General features: G+C 37.0%; 1 protein-coding gene across 2 annotated transcripts in view; it reads left to right on the plus strand.

The window, feature by feature from the left end:
• HOMER1 (homer scaffold protein 1) overlaps window positions 1–17407 on the plus strand; it is an 88460-nt gene that overhangs the window by 60107 nt on the left and 10946 nt on the right. For both annotated transcript variants that reach the window (XM_072922005.1, XM_002187874.7), the window contains one exon: window positions 4985–5141. In XM_072922005.1, the coding sequence (XP_072778106.1) occupies window positions 4985–5141 (157 nt within the window). The remainder of the gene's footprint in view (window positions 1–4984; window positions 5142–17407) is intronic.

Below are 17407 nucleotides of genomic sequence, written 5' to 3' on the forward strand. Positions count from 1 at the left end.
ATGATCTGGGCAGCTGCTACTAGGACTGTGCTCTGTTCATATTTGTCGACGCTCATGGATTTAGTTATTATACCAGAATCCACATTTTATGTTGAAAGTACACCATTATTGGCTAAATTCCACTTCACATCTGCTGTCCCAAGACAGGATTGCTCACCCCACGCCTGCAGAGCAAATCGCAATGACACCTGAAGAAAACAATTTACTTACTCTTGAATAACAGTAATTTCTTGAAACCATGACTATGCTATAGAATAAATTTTTAACTAATCAATTTTATGCAATGTGTGCAATATTAAAACCCTAAATATTAATAAAGTGGAATTATTTTCATATTTTATTGATATAAATCTGAAATAGACCATGTTTCACAGTGTTGGTACTGCATTCAACTAAGCGAACAGCAAATAAGCAATAATGATTCAAAAAGCTGAAACATAATTTGAAGTGCTTTTGTCTCTTTGTTTCATGAAAGTATTTCTCAAAATAACTTCATTCTGAATGGAACTCATCAATGTGTGCTTATCCCCCCCTTCCCTTCACAAGCCTTCTCCAACTGGCTAAATGTGGTGACTGGAGCTTTTCGGATTAATTTTCCTTAAGTGACCTACTTTGCAGAGAAAGATAATCATGCATTTATAGCCTCTGGCACACTATTCAGGTCACAGATGGACAGATACCAAAGCAATTCCTCAGTGACTTACTGGGCTTGTAACTAATCCCCAGTGAGAAAGGAGACTGGCCTGATGTTAATTGGCCAGAATGTCTAAATGTATGGAAGGAAGATCATTGACTCCTACTTCAGTTTTCAGAGGGTATCACAGTTAGGCAGAGTGGTACCAGCCAGCCATTTTTCTAGGACTGTTTTGTGAAAGTGATTGAATTACAGGATATCACAGATGTTAAAAATCTTATTTTGAGTAATTTGCCTTGACAGTGGGGCACCATGTGGTGTTCTGACTGTGGACACATCTGATGTTACCGGTATACCAGATACTGTGGCCAAAACCAAGGACAGGAGATTCAGGAGATTTTTGACCTTTTGCTCACTCAAGGGCACTTGAAATCCCATGAAGAGTTGTCATTGTCAGACCCAAACCTCTGCTATAAAAGACGCTTTTTTTTTTATTATAATTTTTATTTAGCATGGTAGTGAGCAAATAAAACTCATAGTTTGCTATTATTCTTTAGAGGATTCCTTTCTCTCTCTTGTGTTTGGCACCAATGGGATGCATGCAAAACAGCTTGTCCTTGTGTTTTTAGATGTTTTGAAGTTTCACAAGGGAAATGACCAGGCTTTATTCTCTATTAGGGTATTTTTAAAATTTTTGTGTAGCTTTTCATGCTGAAAAACAGGCAACAAGCCAGAGTGTTGAGAACGTTTCTTTTTTTGAAGGACTGTCTTGAAACTTTGGGCTTGTCAGGCAGTCAGTGATGTTAATTCTGACAGGTTTTAAGAAATAACTGTTAAAATTGTGACACTGCCAGCAAATGGATGGATGGCTTTCAGAAAAAAACGAAGCATGTATGCAGGTTGAATTCTTGCACTACAGGACTGCATGTGGGTATGACGTGTGTCCCTCAGTGTCTATATGCAGCTCTCCACCACAGTGCAGAGCTGGAAAGTGCTCTGGTAAATATTACTGTTTGCATCAGTGTGATCACTGAGTAAGTGTACATATTTTAAGTGCTTTGTAGAGTACATAGTCTCAGAACACATGAGGGATGATTCAGATTAGGTTTAGGTATTTACAACTGTTAAGACAACCTGTGTATGTATTTTCTATGACAGAATCTAATGCAATGAGAGTAAAATCAATTCCTTTTAGCAGCGAGCCTTTCAGACAGCAATTGAGTAAAAGGTTTTAGAGAGAAAGAGTATGTACAGCTCTCCTGTACCTATCCAAAGGGACTGTAGCGCACCTGTTCCACCATCAAAATTCCAGCTACGTGCTTGAGCAGTTTCTGGAACCCCTTTGGGCTTTCCATGTGTCCATCATCTTCTTGAACTGTGTGTTCTCTTTCACAGGGGTTAGTCTCAGAATCTCCTCCTTCAAGGAACAATTTCATTGTGTCTGAATCATATGCTTCCCAGTGTTTTCTCTGGAAGGCTGGTAAATTTGTACCAGTAATAGCTCTACAGATACAGGCTTCAATGCAGATATTCTCAGTCTAACCTAAAACAGCCTGTTGTAAGTCCTAAAGTAATTAATATAAATCCAGTTTTAACCAAATTAATCCACAGAACATAATTTCGTTTTCTTCTTTGTTGTTTTTATTTTCCTTTTTTTTTTTTTTTTTTTTGTTTTTTTTGAGAAAGTATTTGAAAAAAGAAAGTCACAACTGCCAGAACTGGTTATGGGCTATTTTAATCAAATTATTATTTTAAGAAACAAAAAAATCCACACCCTTGGGACTGTACTTCCCAGTATGATATCCATTAAAAGAATTAGGGTAAATCTAAAGAGTTAGAAAGTCTTTGTATATTACCAAATACAGAAGCAGACTAATTTAAGTAGTGTGTTTCCATTTTATGGCACCTTAGTAGGATCTGTAGAAGATACAGTAACAATTATTCATAGCAAAACCCCCCACTATATGCTACAAGCAAGTCAAAGCTGTATTACAACAGGAATCTTCCTGCCTACTATGTAGGTCTCTTAGGGAAAAAGAGTACAGTTGAGAAATAATACTGATGCATTCCTATTGAGAATAACCAATTAAAGAATAACCAGATCCAAAGAAGCCTTACAGCTTTTGAACTAGGGTAACCATAGCAGTAATAGAAAATACGTGCTTCATATTTCATACTGACATTCCATTATACAAGGAATAACTTAAAAGCTTCTGGCTATTTTCTTGGCAGACACTGTAGTAGGGGCGCCAGGCAAAGGTGAAAGTGATGCACGCCACAAATCACCCTCACATTATTATTGCTCCTGAGAGTCTGACTTCTGGGTTCATCGTGGATTAGAACGGTATCGTTGTAGATATACGCATTAATGGATCAAAAAAAATCCTTTCAGTTCTTTGGATAATGAATGATAATGATGAATAATGAAACAGTTCTCAGCCTTTGACTGCCTCAGATACAGATGTGTTACTCTGAGGGCAAAGATGAGTAGTAAGGCACATTTTGTAAGAGAGTATGGGTCTCACATATAAAAAATTTCCTAGAAGCCAGTAGTAGCCAATAGGCCTGCAGGACTGCTAAATGGAACTCACTTGCATGAAACTACTGGATTGGATATTTGTTGGATCAGAACATCAGGAGAGAAGTATGGCATACTAATGAACTAGATATTTTGAGCATTCTTTTAATACAGTTTGTTGATCTTCTGGCCTACTCTAAGTGAAATTTAAATCTGATTAGAGGAACAGAAGAGTGAACATGGTTACAGAAACTCATGCTTATCTTCTTGAATATATGATATGAGTCTGTGTCCCCTAAGGAAGTAGGATAATCAATATTTTAGTTTAGTCCTTTAAGATCTAAAATTTCCAGTGGTGAACTTCTAATGAGTCGTATCATTAAATGCTACAGCATATTCCTCTTCTGGAGGAATTTGTATTCTTGTTCAAGGGGACAAAGTACTATTTGGAAGGAAATGCTGTACCATGGAAGAATCAGATCTAGTATTTTAGTGAAACATGTGGTCTGAATAGGTAATGAATGTTGCCCAGTATCTGGTTAATTTTGAACACCTAAGGAGCATTTATAGGAGTCATAATATATTTGAAATATGCTTTGATGGGATGGACTTTGCATATGCAGGAAGTGGAAGAAAGAAACTAAGTGGACAAAATAATCACAAAATATTTCATTATAATTGTGTACAAAGTTCAAATAAATCTATAAACTTACATTTAAAATAGTAATTAATTTTATAATATTAAGAGATATATTTTAAATAAATAATTATATAATAATAATTCTTCATAGAATATAATTTTGGTCAGAGTTACAAATTTTGGTTTTCACGGATGCCTTTAATAGTGAGCTAATGAAACAAAATTAATTATTTTCTGCATGTACTGCCCATGTAGGTGTGCAACTCACATGATGTTAGAATTATATGAGTACACATTAACGACCTATTTGTATATAATGCATATAATGCATTCACCTGATGTGTCTGAGATACTTTTCCCTTGCATACTGAGTGTAACGATGTGGTCTGCAGATGATGGCAAACTACCTACACGTGGAAATTAAAGCCCTGTATTTGCTAAGAGAACAACTAAATTGTAAGCAGGTATTTTCCTCTATAGGCTGCTTCAGTAAACCTCAACATCAGCTTCCACTTTGAAGTGAAGCAGCAGTATATCCATCCTACTTGGTTTCTACTCTCTTTGCTTATATTAGTGAGGAAAAACATATTAACAGTATTATGAAATTCAAAATCTTTGAATTTGCAGGAACAAATTAAATATGGTATTTAATAAAGTATATTTTGGGAATGGAACTTGCATTAAGACAACAAAGCTGCACTTCCAAAACATGTGATTAGCTCTCTTTAATCAAGGCAATGACAAATATTTTCCTACAACACATTTAATAAAGTAGTGGGTTAAAAAAGCACTTCCATTCAATGTGCATATATTAAAAGAGTGACTAATCATATACATATTCTCGAATTGTATGCTGTTGCTTTTGGGAAGCTTATGTGAATTTCACGATCTTTAACATTTTATTTATAAATACACCCTGTTGAATGGGAAAGGTAGATGTTTTCCAGTAATGGTATTACCTATGCTTTCTTAATTTATAGTTTTGATAAGTTGAGCAGTTGGATTCTAATTTGGGTGTTCTATTTGGTATATAATTATGTACCAAATAGATATAATATTTGGTTATTGTTATTTATATAATTTTTTGTGTAATTCTCTTTTTGCTGGATGTTAAAAGAAAAATTATGAGACATTTAAGAAGCATAAAGGAAGATATTTGGGAGTTCTGACCATTCTCATTCTGTCTGTGCAGTTCGACAATCAGCAAGCATTGGGAGGCAGAACTGGCTACGCTCAAGGGTAATAATGCTAAGCTCACAGCAGCCCTGCTGGAGTCCACTGCCAATGTGAAACAATGGAAACAGCAACTTGCTGCGTATCAGGAGGAAGCAGAGCGTCTTCATAAGCGGGTAAGTTAAGGCAAATGGCCAGGATCCTTGAGGTGGAAGTACTAGTGACTGTATTCACTCATTTTCAAGTAAAACAAGTTTACTGTTGCAGCTTCAGGTTAATCTTTGATAAAGAAATCAATGATTTTCTGAAAATCATTTAGTCCAGTTGCAAACTATTTGCTATCCAGGACTTCTTTTTCTGCAAAGGTTATTGTTGCAAGAAGTTATCAAACCTTATGACTTATTTGGCAGCTTTAATTCTTTATTTGATGCTATCACATCTGTTTCATTACATTCTCCATAGCACTGAAGTCCAGTCCCTTCTGCATTTAAGCCTTCAGAAGCTTGACATCAAATCTCTAAGTTCAAGAAACCTTATTGTAATGCCCTCGTATAACAAAGATGAAGAGCTTACCCTCCTCCTTGCACACAAAGGACTCTGAATAACACAAGGTCACTGTATGCAAGAAGAGATCTGCACCTACTTTCATACAGAAGGGTCTGGGTCTGGTTGCCTTCATGACAAATTTTGCAGAGGTCATTTGGCAAACCAGAAGTCAGTTCACAGTGAGGAAAGGAAGGACAATGTTTGAGGAAGGAATAGCACATGCAAGGCTGAAGTCTAAGTTACCAAAACAAGTATTCCATATCTAATTTTGTTTCTCTTTTCATATACAGCTCTCTGTATTGTATAGTCTATCAAACTTTGTTCAAATGAATTTGTCATAGCTTAGGGCATATTTCTCTCCAGAATAGGTATGAGTAACATGTGTGAAGGAAGGATGTCTTTGATGAAGGCTTATCACTTTTGTTAATAAAGGTTAGCTTAGAAAAATCAAGGAAGTGTACTTAACACTGGAGTGGTACTATTTACAAGGGCATGAATTATAGGACAAGGGGAAATGTCTTTAAACTTAAAGGTGGTAGTTTTAGATTCAACATTAGGAAGGTATTCTTTACTATAAGGGTGGTGAGGCACAGGAACAGATTGCCCTGAGAAGTTGTGGATGCTCCTTCTCTGCAAGTGTCCAAGGCCAGGTTGGATGGGGCTTTGAACAACCTGGTCTAGTGGAAGGTGTCCCTGCCCATGGCAGGGGAGGTTGGAATGAGATAATCTTTAAGGTCCATTTCAACCCAGGCCACTCTGGGATACTTATTTTAAAAAAAAAAAAAAAGCAAAAAACCCATACTAAACCATTGCAGTTTTATGCATGAAAACAGGTGTCATCAATATGTTGAAAAAGAAGGGTGAACATTGCAGACCTCTCAGTTTGGTTTTATATGCTGTAGTCACTTATAGAAAATAAGATATGGTAATTACAGCTAGCCAAACCCTGCAAAATCCATCTTCCAGGCATGTGCTGGACTTGTCTAACTGGAGGCTGTTCAGATGGTTCCAAGAAAAATCCTATATTCATCTGAGGTATGAGAAATCCAGTGGGCTATGCCTAACCTGTGTGGAAGGGAAACAAGAATACCCTGCAGTTTAAGAAGCCTAGGGAAACGGCAAGTTAGACTGACATGCAGATAACACTCTTGAAGTCCCAGGCAAAGCATTCAATAGGAAAAAACAACAACTTCTAAGAAACTGTAACGGTGTGTGCCATTGCTGACTGGACAAAAAGGCATTAAATGTAATTAAGACTGGTGATTTTTGCAAAGTGCTTGCAGTTCAAGAAATTAGCAGTTGCTGACAAAACTTTGCTTCAGAAATGTTCCAGTCAAGCAGAAGCTTGTAATGTATACAGAGAAAGACTGCCACTTTGTCATCTCACTTAAGCTTCTCACTTGGAAAAGTAGGAGCTGTAGTCTGTGCTCCAGGGTTGTGAATAGATGATAGCAGCCACTGTCAATAAAATTGTTTAAATTACAGCCTTGTATTAAAGTTACTACAGTGCAAATTTTAGGTGAATTTGAAAATTAGATAGGCTTTAGGGTGAAGAACTCATTGCTAAAATGTGGACATGATAAAGTAGGATTCTCCCTAAAAAATTGTACAGCTTGTGTTGCAAAGCTGAGACAATAAAATCCTTACCTAAGAAAGAAAAGTAATGCACAACAGCAGCAGCTGTGGTTTGCCTTGGGAGATTCAACCATACAAGACAGGCAAAGATCCCTTCTTTTTATGTTATTCCCACTCTTGGTCAAGTCTTATTTAAAATCTGTTGCTGGAAATTGAAATTAATGAAAAGAATTACTATAGAAGCTTTTAGCATTTCATTTTGCTTTTATTTGATACTACATTTAACAGTATTATTCAAGTCTTTGAGGCTACATTTATTAATAGCTGATGATTTTTTTTAGCTTTTTCTCAACAGATTTCCTGCAGTTATTTGTATTTCTGAGGAAATGCAAAATCTATACCAGGGTATTATCTACACTGTGCTCTTTTGGTCATTGCTTACATGCCTTTATTAGGTGATTCTGTAACCTGTGACCTCAGGACTTGTTGGTATCTCACAAAGAATATAGAAAGACTCTTCCTAACTCTCTGGGAATGCTAGTAAATTATAATAGAGTAGTCCATTGGGAGTGCTGCCCTCTGTTGGAATTGCTTTGTGAAAAATGTAGACTTGGCTAACCCAATGAATTGAGTTCTCTAAGCGAAAAAATGTATATAGTGTTAAAAAAAAATTGATCTCCATCAGTTACCATACAGTGCAGTGCAATACAAAAACTCTTCTAAACCTCAAGCTGGAGACTGATCTTTCAAACTGAATTAGTGCCTCACTTAAAAAAGAAACTGCAAGTCAGATGCTTCTTATACAGATAAAAAATGCGCTGTTGAAATGGCAGATCTGTAGACTGTTGTTATAGTACATGTGGCAGCAAGCAGTGTTCAGTCCCTGTCTTGTGCTGTCTTCCTGTGCAGTTTATCTCTTCTGTATAATCCTGTAGCTGCAGTTGATCCAAAAAATGTTCCCCAAACTGGAATCAATCTCACCTGAGATTATGTATAAATTATATGTCAAGTCTATATTACATCCTGCCCTAGAAGGCAGGGGTAACCCATGTTCTTGTTAATAAATCCCTTGGGGCAGATTAGAGTGAAACAGCACTGAATAGTCAATGTCTCTAAACATATGTAGGTATATATATACATATATATATATATATATATACACATACGCATACACATACACATATACATATACATATACATATACATATACATATACACATATACATACATATACACATATACATACATATATACATATATACATATATACATATATACATATATACATATACATATACACATATACACATATACACATATACACATATACACATATACACATATACACATATATACATACATATATACATATATACATATATACATATACATATACATATACATATACATATACATATATATATATATATATATATATATATATAAACACACAGTTTATTTTAGAACAATTTGGTTGGAAAGACAAACAACCAATTGTAATTATTTTAGTTGTTATTATCTGCAGTAACATAGCAATATAAAAGAATAAAAATGTGTAAGGAAAATAAAGAGAAAAAAAGGGCAGACTTGGAAGATTTATAGTAAACCCCCCTTGTTGACTCCAGAAATGAGACTTGGTATAATTTTGATGTCTGTTGCTTGAAGTGAAGATGTTCCCCATCGAGGGTGGGGAAAGTCCACAACACTCAAAAGATTTCATGAGTTTTATATGCTCGGGTTCACTGTCTTCACAGCTGCCTATTATGCCAGTGCAGTTTAGCTCAATATGGCCCATCAGCAGGGATGAGCCCCTTCAGGCTCATGTGAATGTCTGTGATACATCCCAGGCAGCCCTCTGCACTTGGGTGGGTACTTTGCACATCAGCGGATTTCCCCCTGAATGTTTGAGACTTTAGCACTCCAGTCTCTTTTCCAGCATTACTTGTGGACACATTGTTCTCCCCAGACCTGGGGTGGTTGGACAATAGCACCCCCTTTATCTTAGCTCAATTTCCAGTCACAATCCAAATTCCAGTTAGTAGGTGTAGTTAGGGAGGGGTGGGCTTTGGTGGTCATAGATGAGCAGCTGCTTCTTTGCAGTTTGCTATAGTGGGCAAAAGCCCTCCAGTGATTTTAGCAATGTTTACCCATTAACAATTTCAGTCTCTCACAGATAGTTATCTTTTTTTTCTAATAATTCTTGTAGAGACAAAAGCATGAAGAGGTAAAAATCCCACTCTTAAGGAAACTATCTAAGGTTCTGTCTCTTTCTTTGATTTTGGTGGTATTTTTAAAATAATTCCACTTTTCTTTTTTGGACGTCTCTGAGTAAGTATAAGGTTTACTTATCTATCAGTTCGGTTTTTGTGTTAACCTACATTTGTTTGCTTTCTTTGAGGCCTTTATCTTCCTTCTTCCATTTGTTCTCTGCCTTAATAATGCCTAGAGCGGAGATAAAACAGAATACAGATTCAGTGTGACTGAGTGAAACATTCTCAGTAAGTTAAAGCTTTCTCCTGATACATTCTAAGCTTAATTCAGAAACACTATATTTTGATATTTTGTCAGACAGTTTATTTTTCAGAAGTTTGCTAAATGGGTGTATGGATTTTTCCCTCTCAAATACAGAGATAATTCTAAGAAAATGTGATGCCCAGTCACGAGCTTAACTTGGAGCTCTCAGCCTTCTCTAATCTGCTCAGAAATGACAAAAGATTTCCCTTAAATAGGGCTGGTGAGCACTCCTACACACCTTGCATAGCTTTTTGACATCAAAAGGGATTCATGAGTTTAGAACAGCTCAGTAACAGCAAGAAAAACCCTGAAGTAAGCTACTTCAGACATATAGAATAGCATGGGCCCTAACATTAATCCTAGTAGCACAAAGAGGAAAGGATTGAATGATGATATAAATTACAGAAAGTAACCCAAAGTTCTGTCTTTGTCATGTTAAAAAAGAAAATGATTAATTTTTTCATGCACGTTATCTGCTAAAGTAAATCATCCTATGACACTGGGCAATAGCACAAAGGAATAGCACCAGTGCATAATAATAAGAGCTGCAGTCCTTGAAGATCATTCATCTTCCGGAAAAGAAGCCTAAGATAAAAAAGAGATGAAGGGAAGTCATCAAGCTCCTAGATATTCATGAAAGAACAGAGAGGTAAACTCTTGAATTCTAGCTTGTTATTTTACAAAATTTCCCATAAAATAAGATAAAAATTAGGCTATTATGTTCTTTCATTCAATGAATGAAATAACTATGAAATAACTGTGAGATATCTTACGTAGTTATTAAAATCACCTGACAAATGGACCATGATTTTCCTACTGTTAAAAGAATTTTTTTAATGGATATTAAAAAATGGAATGAGATTACCAAAATAAAACCATGGCCATTTTATTGGACTGTTTCCATGTCACTTAAAGAGAACAGCAGTCTGTAAAAGAATTAAGAAAGTTCACAAGAAGTATGGAGTGCTGTATAAACCATCTGTTCAGATTATCTATAGAAAATCTTTGCAGACCATTTAGAAGTCACCTCCACATTTCCATCATCTGCATTAATATTTGAATAGCCAAAACTAATTTTTGAACATGCAAATATGATGAGATGAATTTGTCTTCTGGATTGGAGCTCATACAATGGACTTCATATTTACTGACAAATCCTGTTAGCAGCCTGGTGACTACTGTAGAAAACTGTTTGGTTTTATATGCCCAAGGAAGAACATTATCTAAGAGTGGAAATATGAAGGAACGTGATAGAAAGCATGCTAGCAATAAATTTATTAATGGAATTCTGATCCAAAAAAAATTTTGGTAATTCACCTTTTTTATTTGATGTCTATCTCTTGTCATTCTCCCTTTAAGATTGTGTCCCTCTAACTGAACAATTCAAATTTAGCTTTGAGTAAATTTTGAATAAATTAGGTTTGATTGATTAAAGAAAAAAAGTTAACCAAGTATAATTTTCAATTTAAGATACTGTAATTAGCATGTGGTTAGATAGCAGCTTTGTACTTCTTGTTTACAATGAAAATAGATGACCACTTTTTTTTGCATGGCATTAGGGGATACCAGAGGAAAAAAATACAAGCATTTTTTTCAGACAATATGTTGGGAATTTTTTCTCAGATGTACATTTTATTTCCTAGAAGATCCATTTCAGCCATCATAAGTGCTTCATTCTTTTTGAAACAGTATGTGTTGTCAGCCTTTAGGCTATCAGAGCATTTCTTAGGAGAAGAATTGTGAAACCCAGCACATATTTTATTCTCCCTTTGTGTCCATGATTCCTAATACAGATAGCATTTATGAAGATTCAACTCTTGTTTGCTAATTACACTTTACAAGAAAGATGATCTCTTTTCAGACAGAGCAGCAGTATCAGGTTATGTTCCTTGAATCAAAATGTGAATTTGCCTTTTTTTAAATTTATGGTGCATTGAAGTATTTTTGGTCTTCTTCAGTTTGCCTTAGAAGATTTGCATTTAGGACCCAAGACTGTTTTGCTAGGGTTCTTTTTTTTTTTTCTTTTTTTTTTTCTTTTTTTTTTTTCTTTTTTTTTTCTGGGGATTTACTTTCACTGAATGTGTCATATACAAGATAATAATTTGGGAAAAAACCCCAACAAACCATCTACTAAGCTACTCTGACTCTGCCTAATAAAATAATTTTTCACAGAAGCGCTCTCTCATCCCCATCTTCTAATTTCTAGAAAATCCTAAGAAAGGTGTTAAGATACATTTATCTACAAGTTATAAAACACATGTTTTGTGGAGGTATGGGACAAGATGTTTACATAGTTAAAGCTTGAAGAATTAAATACATCCTATAATTCCAAAACTCTGCAGGAGAATAAAAAAATGACTGGATTTAGATCCTCAGGACTGAAAGATTATATCTGTACAATGTTTGCATTGCATGTGGTTCATGAACTGGCCAGGTGACTGGAAAAACTATTTGCAAATTAGATTGTAGGGGAAGGGATGTGCTTTGCATTTAGTATTGCCTTATTAGTATTAGTACTACCTAATCAACTGCAAATAATAAGGCATGGCTGAAGGTCAAATCATCAATTCTGGTAAACTTGTTATATTTTCAAAGAGTCCTACAACAGTTTCATTGCTTTCTTCACAAAAATCAAGCCGATGATAGGTTATTCCTATTTAATCTACTGTGCAAAACATTTTGGTATTTTGATGGCTTAAGGCATCAACTGCCAAAAACCAGAAATGTGTCCTTTTTCATCAAAATCTTCTGTTTTCTCTGTTGAAAAAAGTAATAAATTTCTGGTAGTGCACAATGCTACCCCCCAAGGTTATTACTTTATCTATGGGTAAATATTGGAAAATGACAATAATTAATTTCCTGTCAGAAGTGATTTATATGAATAATACCGTTGTGTGCTTTTTGTTCCTTCAGAATCACCCTTAAAAATAAATTTTCCTTGTTTTCTGCATTTTCATATTTCCTAATGCCAAAAATCTTCCCAGAATTTTTTATTCTTGAAAGCTACACTGGAACAATTTTTGTGATTAGTTTGTTGCATGCTGTTGTGCTTCTTAGTACTGTCTACCATTAAGAACTGAGACATTTTCTCTGCATAAATGATGTGAAACTTTATGCAGTTATCTACAGTTTTGCTGACCCATGAAATAGTGTTTCTCCTCTCCTCATGGATAGCAAAGGGCTCTTCTTTCTTTGTGGGAAGTTAATCTTCAAATATTGATGTAACAATACTGTCACAGTCATAGTTGCAATCATTTTAGGGATGTAACTTAATCAGTTAAAAATACATAATTAATACTTCAATTCAGTCTAGCATTAGCACTCTGTGTGGCTTCAGAGCACTCTATGTGTTCTGCACTGTAGCTCGGGCTAGTAAATCTTGAATATTGCATCTACAGTAAATAAAAGGGAGAAAAATATATTATAGAATCAACAAGTTAGTAGTGTCAGGTGCAGAAAATAGGCTACAGCCACACAATATATGATCCTAATATGGGTAAAAAACTGCCTGGATGTCTGGGCCCAGAGAGTGGTGGTGAGCAGAGTTACATCCAGCTGGTGTTCAGTCACCAGCGCTGTTTCCCAGGGCTCAGTACTGGGGCCAGTCCTGTTTATATCTTCACCAATGATCTCATGGAGTGACCCTCAGGCAGTGTGCAGGTGACACCAAGCTGGGCGGGAGTGCTGATCTGCTGGAGGGCAGGAAGGCTCTGCAGAGGGATCTGGGCAGGCTGGATCACGGCCTGAGGCCAATGGTGTGAGGTACAAGGCCAGTGCTGGTCCTGCCCTTGGGTCACAGCAACCCCAGGCAGCTCCACAGGCTGGGGCAGAATGGCTGGAAAGGACCTGGGGGTGCTGGTGACAGTGGCTGGAATGAGCCAGGGTGTGCCCAGGTGGCCAAGAAGGCCAATGGCATCCTGGCCTGGATCAGCAATGGTGTGGCCAGCAGGACCAGGGCAGGGATTGGCCCCCTGTACTGAGCACGGGTGAGGTCACACCTCGAGTGCTGTGTTTAGGCTGGTGCTAGTTTTAGGCTCTTCACTACAGGAAGGTCATTCTGGTGCTGGAGTGAGTCCAGAGAAGGGCAAACAGCTGGTGAAGGATCTGGAACACAAGTCCTGTGAGGAGCAGCTGAGGGAGCTGGGGGTGTTTAGCCTGGAGACAAGGAGATGCAGAGGGTACTTAAATCATTCTCTACAACTTCCTGAAAGGAGGCTGTAGGTGAGGGTTGTCTCTTCACCCAAGTAACAAGCAAGAAGACTAGAGCAAATGGCCTTGAGTTGTGCCTATAACAGTTAGTAGGAAAAATTCTTCACAGAAGGGGCTGTCAAGCATTGGAACAGGCTGTCCAGGGAAGTGGTGTAGTCACTATCCTTGGAGGTATTTGAGAGACATGTAGATGTTGTACTTGGAGATGTGGCTTAGTGGTGGAGTTGGCAGTCCTGGGTTAACTGTTGGACTCAATGATCTTAAGGGTCTTCTCCAACCAGAATTATTCTACAGTTGTGTGACAAATTCTGTATTCTGGATGGATTCTGTGTTCTAATCTGTCTTGTTTTGCTGTTTTGTAGAAGTTGGAATAATTTCTTTGTGTAGGTAAGAAGGAATTGCATGATCTGTTGGTACTGAATTGTACAATTCATCTCAAGAAAGTAAACATTTGAAAAAGAAAGTTTGAAAAAATTAATCCAGTTGGAGCAAACACAGCACAAAATCATTTAATCAATAATTGCTTGGGGCAGGTCACCACTCAAAATATTTGTGCCATTCCACTTCTTTACTTCTGTCTACCTGAAGTCTTTGTTTGCAAAGTAATTTTCTGTGGTCAGGATTTTTGTTAGAGTCTTTTCAGTTTTCTGAAGCTTTGGGCAGTCACTGTCTTAAGCTCACACCAAGGCTGTTACTCCTTGTTGTGTTATGTGGCCTGAAGCCTCACTGCTCCAGTGATCCTAGCAGCCCAGTGTGCTTGCTCTCTGCTGCAATGAAAACTTCTTCCTGGAATCCTCCTACGTTTATAGGTTGTTGAACCTAGACTGAAATTTCCAGAAAACTATAATGGCCACTGCTAGGAGAGTCTAGGGTTCTACCAGAAGAAGTTTCCTTGCTGTTCTACTTCAGCTGATGTATTTCACACTGAAGAAGGCAGTTGAGTATAATGCCATCCACATGCTAGAGGAGTTTGCACACTAAATAGTCACTAAAATGCCTTTTCAGAATATTTTCCTTACATGCAATCCTTACCTGGATGATAAATGCAAAATAAAGAAACAGAGGCTAAGAACAGTACCTTTTTTTTTTTTTTTTTTTTGTTAGTCTCAAATATTAAGCCAGAGTTATCAACATTTTCAGATATGCAAGTCAGTGCAGTCTTATGGTAGCACAATATTGGGACTTCGTTTAGCCAGTTACTGTTCAAAGACTGTTCTTTCAGTCTGAATTCTGTACTCAAAATCAGGTGTAATCACAGGTACATTGCTTGATACTGCTGTGCAAGGGTTGAATGATTGATGAGCCCCTTGCTTTTAAACCTGAAACACTGAATGAGGAGGTGTCCCTTATAATAGCCTGTGGGAGGGTCAGGCTAAAGCACTTTAACTTCCTTTTATGCCTCCTTCTGTGCATAATTCATAAACAGTTACTTGTAATGATTTTTGGACCACTAGTCATGGGAAAATTAAATGCAATTTGAAAGAAGAAACACGACAAGTAAATGCTATGCAGATTTTTGCTTAGAGCTTTATCTTTTGTTACTTCTGTTTTCAATTACATATTCTTTATATCACATCATTTTCCAGCCCATATTACTCTACAGATCTTTTCGAAAGGGTCACAATATTTTTTTCTTCTTTATAGGTACATTCAAGAAGATAAAAACATGAAAATATCTGACATCTTTTCAGATCTCTGTAGAAATTGGCATTTAAATAAAACTGATTAAAGTAACCCAGTTTTTTAATTGTGTTTGTTCTTTTTCTTCTTAACTTACTGAGTTTTCAATCAACAGTAAACAAAACAGGTGAATATTATTTTCTTGCATAATCAGTAAGCGATGGATGATTGCCCAGAGAAAAGCTGGGCTAGAGTAAGACATCACAGCCCTTGTAGTGCTGGCAATTAATTGTCCTTCTGAGAGCAGTTGCCTCTGTTGGCAAGAAAGATTGTGGGAGCACGGCCTGTTCTGCATAAGAATAATCATCTGTATTTGCTTAAGCAATTTCAGTAAGTGTGTTGAGTTAGAGTGGACCAGAGTGTACCTGGGAGTATTCACATGAGCTGTGCACCTGACAGGGCTGCTGCAGGAGATGTGTTTAACCAGCAGTAATAGATGCAAGCTAGAACAGAAACATTTCATCCAATAGTTAGATTCATCAGCCCTTTGGATTCTAAGCTTGCACCAATACATACATTCTCTCTATGTGTACCAGCAAGAGGAAATCATTTAGAGAACAGTGGGAGTTCAGGTGCTTCCTTAGTCTCAGGATGAGAGACCTCTGCAGGCATGTTTCAAGGCATGAGGTTCTAGGACAGAGGTAGTTTGAGGACTGGGCTTACTTTTGTCTCTCCAGCTGAGGTTTTGTGTAAGTGAGCATTCTGATCCTTCACTTGCTGAGCACCACTCTTGCTGAGTGCAATGGCTTTTAAAGAGAGATTGTCTTTTTGGAAGTTACTATTCAATATCTCAGCAGGGAAGCTTGGAAATGTTTAAGAAGTTAAATATCAGAAGGGCTGAAGGTGAAAGGGGTGAATGAGTTTGATAGTTCCAGCAAAACTTAGGAAGGAGCTAGAGCTCTTCATAAACCTGTGATGTCAGAACTGTTGCAGTTCTGGTTGATAGTGAAGGATTCTTAACTGGGCAAGACCCTGAGCAAGCAAATAATGACCTCAAAATTTGCCCTGTTTTGACGAGGAGGCCTTGACCAGAGCCTTTCTAGCCTAAATTGCTCTGTCCCTTTCTGATACTTGCTCCATCTAGACAGTATTATAAGAATGTAAATACAGATAGATATGTGTAATTGAGAAAAATTATCTAAGACTTCAGTTGTAGTGCTCAGTGGCATATAAAATAAAGCAAATAACTTTTTTTTTTTTTTTTTTTTGGTCATGAGCACTGATATTCCTTCTGGGGCAGTACTAGTGAATAAGCAAGTTTTTGGGTTAGACAGGGCATGTTGCATTACCAAGCAATATCCTACTCCATCATTCCCTTTACCCCCTGCCAAGAATGTGTTCCAGTCTCAGTTCTCTCCATTACAAACCTCATGTGCAAAAATGTCTAACCAGCAGCTTTCCAGCATAAGAGCCTAAATTCATCATGGCTGTTGCAGAGGAAAGGTTTGTAGCCTGTGATTCAGACAGGAGAAGTTGTTTTAATTTCCTTGTGTTTCATCTTGACTTCCCTTGGACTTGTTTCAGTAATCTACCTTTTGAGCCTACAAATAGTTCAGTCTGAAATTACTGGTATCACAGTGGCTTTATTAGCTAGGGGACATTGGTGCTGGAGAGCAGCAACCTTGATTCCCTGAGATATTATTTTACCTAAGAAATAAAATTGTCTTGGAAAATGTCTTCCCTCTGTCTAATGGCTACCTCTCCAAGAATGTTAAATTGAGTGTTAAAGGTTTTTTTTGCAGAATTAACTAGTACTTTGTTTAAAGGAGTTTTGTGGCCAGATTTGTAGGTATGTGGTGCAGCTCTGTTGGAAACTATGTATTAGGACTGACAGGCTGATAACATCTGGAGAGAAATTCATTATTAGATTTTAGTTATTAAACAAAAATGTTGTAGTGCACACATCCAGGCAGACATG

This window comes from Taeniopygia guttata, chromosome Z (assembly GCF_048771995.1).
Source record: "Taeniopygia guttata chromosome Z, bTaeGut7.mat, whole genome shotgun sequence".
Taxonomy (NCBI): domain Eukaryota; kingdom Metazoa; phylum Chordata; class Aves; order Passeriformes; family Estrildidae; genus Taeniopygia; species Taeniopygia guttata.